Source organism: Quercus lobata, chromosome 9 (assembly GCF_001633185.2).
Source record: "Quercus lobata isolate SW786 chromosome 9, ValleyOak3.0 Primary Assembly, whole genome shotgun sequence".
Classification (NCBI taxonomy): domain Eukaryota; kingdom Viridiplantae; phylum Streptophyta; class Magnoliopsida; order Fagales; family Fagaceae; genus Quercus; species Quercus lobata.
In genome coordinates, this window is record NC_044912.1 from 9,759,826 (window position 1) to 9,766,025 (window position 6,200).

Below are 6,200 nucleotides of genomic sequence, written 5' to 3' on the forward strand. Positions count from 1 at the left end.
TTTATCTAGGGTTGTAATTTCAAATCTTTGGACCTTTGGTTATTTTTACCTTTTTCAAGGGTTGGAGATCATCAATAAAGATAAAACACTTGTTTTGAGGTTTGTGAAGGCTTTTGAAATTTCGTTTTCGATGGTGTATATATTTCAAAGGTCATCAAGGTTCCCCAGGCTCTAAAATTTTTTTTTTTCGAGAGTTTTTCATACGTTTTTCAAGGGTTTTGACCCTTGAAAAATACCTTTTATTTTTTGGCAGTGGGTGTTGTACAAAAACGTGGTTACTTTGTGAAGGTGACATGTGTTGTTTGGCACAGGGTTTGAGCAGGCTTCTTCTTAACAAAATTTAACTCATTTTACATCAAATAATATACATTAAGAATTTAATTTGATTACAAGCAAATTTCATGGAGTGAGCAAAGAGACCTCTAGCATCCATCAGAAAAAAAACAATAAACACTCTTTGAAATTTTTTATTACTAAATAGTATGAATGCCTGAAGGCTACAACCACTAAATTAAATCGGAAATCACCGAGGAAGTCCTTGAGCATCTAGGATACTTCATTGCACAAAATTAGGTTAAAAATAAGAAGTTTTGCCCAACTTTTTTTTTCCTAAAACAAATCTTAATTTATACCATTCCATATAAGGGCTTAATTTTAACTAAAATACTCTTTAAAAGTCTCTGAAATAAGGAAATAAAGCCTTATTCTAAAAAAATTGTGAAAATTATAAAAATAAAATATAAAAATTTAATAAACATAAAAAATAAACCTTATATTCTTTCCTACCTCAACAAGAAATGAAGAGATTTTTATGAGCATTATCTTCCTGGTACTTCATATAAAAAAAATTTGAAGTCCCTACATTGACCACATGATAAGAAATTTCAATCCTTGAGTACAACATGATTGCAACTTTTATGATTGTCAAGGACTCCTACTTTATATACTTACTCTGATTCTAGGATGACTTCTAACTCTTGGTTTAGATGACTTGCAGGCATACTTACATTGATTCTTGTGGGGTTTGTAGACGCAAATGGATTAGGGGGCATGGTTAACTTATCTCCTTCTCCCTCCAACATTTGGACCACAACTTTCATAGAAGGACGATCCACTGGGTGCCACTGGATGCACCAAAGTCCCACAATTGCAAGATTCTTTGCAATTTTAGCATCTTCATTATCCTCAACATAGACTCGTAGGTCTTCTTTTTGCTCTAACAAATTGTAGATCCATTCTGGGAAATATATTTGGCTAGTGTTCTCCACAGTTACATCAACATTTTTCCTACCTCCAACCATTTCAAGCAACAATATTCCAAAACTGTAAATATCTGATTTGTAAGACACACTCCCAAAGTTCCTAGAGAACACTTCGGGTGCAATGTAACCCATGGTCCCCCTAGCTGTGGTCATGGACACTGCACTTTGATCCTTAGCACACAACTTGGCCAAACCAAAATCAGAAATTTTTGGAATGAAATTTTGGTCTAGCAAAATATTATGAGGTTTAATATCAAAATGGAGGATTCGTTGATCACATCCTTGGTGAAGATATTCAATTCCTTTTGCTATGCCAAGAGCAATGTCTTGTAACTTTTCCCAACCAAGGAAACGGTTAGAATCTACTGAGGAAATGAACTTCTCTAGTGAATCATTTGGTAAGAACTCATAAACTAGAGCTCTTCTAAATCCATCAGCACAAAAGCCAACCAAGCGAACCACATTAACATGGTGGATTCTACCCATTGTTCCCACTTCATTTATAAATTCTTCCCCATTTCCCTTGGAACTGTTCAAAATCTTCACAGCTACATGGATTTCATTCGAAAACTTTCCTTTGAACACTGTTCCATAGGCTCCTTGTCCTAATTTCTCAGTAAATTGATTTGTGATTCTTTTAACATCGTTGTATGAGTACCTTGTGGGCTTGAGAGCTTTGTAATCCTCCAAAAAAATTTCAATCCTAGCTTGATTTTCTTTTTCTGTTTTGTCATAGCTATAGACACGATAGAGTGCATAGACTACTAGTGTCAAAAGAAATGATCCCAAGATGGAAACTGCATATTAAATATTCATGAGTCAAGAAAACAAAAAGTAATTTACACTGAGTTTTCAAATGGCCAACGGACAACTCACCAGTGGTCATTATTTTTCTTGATCTACCTGTAAAATATTTTAACATGATCAGCTTCTAATTACACTTATTAGAAAACAAAAGATAATTGTGTAAAAGTTTATCACTATTAGTCGAACAATATTTAGATAATTCATGTGTACATAAACATGATAGTCCCTTCTCTTACATAAATAGTGGATTCCACCATGACTTTAATTAGTAGAATAAGTTACTATGTGATGGGGAAGTATCAAGTAATTGTACTCCTAAGATGCAAGTCATTGTACCCCTAAGATGTTGAATAATTACACTTATTAGCAAGGTAGTGTTGCATTCAATATTTTTGTTCTGTTTTAGAGTTTTAAGATGTTTAATTTGCTGAGCAATGGTTTTCCTCAATTAATCAATTACCACACTTATGCTAATCTTTTTACGTAAGGTTTATCTTGATATTGCAAGGTTTAGTTTCAACTAATGAGCTACCTGCCTATTCAAGGGCTTTTGAGACATGCGTAATTATTATTATTATTATTTTGGAGAAACAGACATACACACACATGCATAATTATTTAATACTATTACTATGAAGTACAATTTAAACTCTTTTCTATACTGTGTAATAGTGAGTCTTACTCATTAAATTCATGATAAAATTCACAATTTTTGTAAAAGAATGAAGCACTAGATCGCTCAATGCTTTACTCTAACAGTATCTAATAATTTTTCTTTTGACACAAGCCCACTTCTAAAATAATGTTCTTTTGAATGGAAGGAAAAATATTACTTCAAGAATGGATACGGACACAACTTACAAGCCCAGTTCTAAAATAATGTTCCTTTGGTGAAAAAAAAAGAAAAGCCCCAATTTCTTGGCTTGTAACGGGAAATTACCGTTGCAGAACACTTATAAACTAAGCTTTGATAAAATTAATATATGTTGGCATGAAACAGAACTTTTGTGATTATAGAAGTGGAAATTGGGTAGAAATAATACAATACCTTTGTCTTTGTCGGGGTCGAAGCACTCTGTTTTCAAATCAGTGCTATTATTCTCGAATCTACATATCTTGCCTTTCCCTTCACAGTGTCCGCACTTCGGTCCGGACCATGTCAATTCAAGAGAAGAATAACTCCATATATCATATGGAACTGATGAAACGGTGTACATCTTTGTACACGATAATACGGGCAAGTCGTCAATGTCATCATCCGAAGTAAAAGCAAGAACTGAGGTTGAAGCGCTATTAAGACAAGGGACCTGATATGAAGATTCTGTATCTGGCTTACAACTGAAAAGGGAAAAGTTATAAAGAGAATTTTTGAATTGGAAAGGAGAGGAAGATAAATTGAGTCTCAGAATTTTCCGTGGAAAGCAATTATCTGAGTCAGTTACTTCAATTAACTGAGATTTGTAATCAATGTTTTTAACAAAGGCTTTTACTGAAGTAGGCAGCTCAAGCACCGTATCATTACTATGAGAGCAGTAGAGATCAAAGCCAGGATAGCCACAGTGCTGGTCTGGCTGCCTGTCTTTGAGTCGGAAAGGAAATCGGATGGGTGGACCGTTTCCACACTGTAATTCGGGACAACTATTGTGGCCTTCTCCAAGGTCTACGATGAAAAGCACGAACAACAGTAAGGATGGGATAACTATTCTTAGGGAAATATCCATATCTGTGGTCTGGAAAGGCTTCTCACACTCCCCAGATTATCTAAGACCAACTATATGGATTATTACCCTATTTCTAAGCAATCAACGGTTGACTTGGGTCAACCGTTGCTTCGGGTGGACTTCATAAGTGCATTTGTTTTTTACTTTTTTGCTTGGATTCATTGATTCAATAAGGGCTGTTATCCTCTAAAATATTCTCACGCGTGTTACTTTTTTCCAGGGCGGTCTACACATCGGAAGATTCAGAACTCCTCAGATATCAACTGGGCTGGCCCATTATAGAATATATAAAGCTCATGATGAAAGTCTGAAAGCTTTTTGTATTGTGTTTTCTTTATGTACATGAACAATTCCATTGCTCACATATCACAATCCTCTCATGGGCTACTTTTTATAAGTCCGATGGGCCGATTTTGTAAGGCTCATGGCTTTGAGGACAGAAAGAATAATGATTTCCCTTTCTTCTTGATTCATTTAATACATTAAATAAAAAAAAAAAAAAATGACAATCACGCATTAATTTGAGCTAGTTGTTTTCATGACCTTCCTGCGGCTAACGAAGGAAGAATTTTGATCAACTTTTCTTATGCCGTATGACCATACTGAACTTTAATTTTATTTAATGTGTTGAACTTTCCACTGAACTATTATTATTCTTATTCTTATTATTTTATTGTTAATTTAATGTGTTGAGATGATAAGTTGTATTTTTCATGGATGTTTCAGTGAGAAAGGAATAAAGATATGGATGACTCTACTTGCAAAAGTGGGTATTCAAATTTGTACAGAAACATAGCTTATAGAAAGTTATTTGTTGACTCATGACTTCAATTGAATATGAAGATGCATGCAACAAAGATAGGAATGACTCTACTTAGTTTTATTAGTTGTGACTTGCCTGCTTGCTGTCAGCAATTTAGTATTTATTAAGTTGAAATATCATTAGGTAAAATAATTTATTTGGTTAATGTATTATTGCTGTGATATAATTTTTATTATTTATTAAATTGAAACATTGTAGGCAAAATAAGTACTGAAAATTTGATTGATAGGTTTTACTAATTTTAAAACTTAAAATAATTATGAATTATGTCCAAAAATATTTAAAATATACATAAATAAATTTTAATTAATTAATTAATAGTCATACCTCAAACTTGTCGTACCTTAATTTTTCAAAAAAATGTCATACCTCCCATACCCGTATCATACCGCATCTGTGTCCGTGTTCGTGTCCAAGACTTCAAGCCATTTATTTTGGTCATGTCCAAGAGCTAAAAGAATTTGGGGCTGTTCTAGGATTTTTAAATTAACCCAATTATGATGGTCAATTATATAGTTTTCTAGAGCTATTTTGGAAGATGACAATGAATGATCATTGCGATGAAGGTGTCATTGCGTTGGTGGGGACGATTGCTTGGAGGTTGTGGGGTAACCGGAATGAAATTCGAAAGGGAGGAAAAAGGATTGGTGAGTTGGAGTTGCTTTGTGGAGCATCATCGTTGTTGCTGGAGTATCAGGAAGCTACCGCCGATGTACCAAAGCACTCAGATTCGTTGGTACAACGTTGGATTCCTACTTCTGGTTACATGTATAAAGTTAATGTGGATGGAACTGTTTTTAAAGCACAAAAAGAATCTAGGGTGGGGGTAATAATTTGTGATGCCAATGGTCTAGTGGTGGCTGCATTGAGTAAGAAATTTCAAGCTCCTTGGGGTCCTTTGGAGGTGGAGGCCAAAGCATAGTTTGCCAAATATGTGGGATTACAGGAGTTCATTTTAGAAGGCAATTCTCTTAAATGTCTTTCGTGCGCTTGCAGGTCTGTCTCCTCCTTCAGCTTCGGTAATGCCTATAATTTATGGGATTCAAGCTTCATGTCATGATGTTAATTAGGAATGTGTTGTGTTTTCCTATGTATGTAGGTAGGGAAATAAACATGCTCATCTTTTAGCAAAACATGCTGTCAGTATTGTTGATTTTTCTATTTGGATGGAAGAGAATTTTTGTTTCTTGAAATAAGCTTTTTATCAGGATGTAATGTTTTCTTCAGTTTAATGAAAGTTTCAAGTTTCCTATACATATTAAGCTTTTGTTTTTATTAAAATAATTGATAAAAAAAATTAAGTAGTTGTTTCTATCTATAAAAATTACTGTTATTTGGCAAAACCATATGATAATTAAAAAGGTTGTCCATTCGGGGTAATCACAACTTCTAAAACCCAACTTATAGTCTATGATACATGATATGTTATCATGTCTAACGTTGGTATTTTTTTTTTTTTTAGACAAAAAAATGGGAGTATTTATGGTTATATTAAACCCCCGGGCAGAGCACACACGCTTAGGGATGTGATGCCCACCAACGAACTCCTGCTGGTAGCAGGAATCGAACCTGAGCATATTAGGCTGA

General features: G+C 34.2%; 1 protein-coding gene across 1 annotated transcript; it reads right to left on the reverse strand.

The window, feature by feature from the left end:
• Window positions 1–787: 787 nt before the first annotated feature.
• LOC115960916 (rust resistance kinase Lr10-like) lies at window positions 788–3,928 on the reverse strand. Its single transcript, XM_031079918.1, has 3 exons — window positions 3,118–3,928; window positions 2,139–2,165; window positions 788–2,059 (listed from the first exon to the last, which is right to left on the reverse strand). The coding sequence occupies exons 1-3, from the start codon at window positions 3,788–3,790 to the stop codon at window positions 948–950; spliced, it is 1,812 nt and encodes a 603-aa protein (XP_030935778.1). The 5' UTR covers window positions 3,791–3,928; the 3' UTR covers window positions 788–947.
• Between the last annotated feature and the right edge of the window lie 2,272 nt (window positions 3,929–6,200).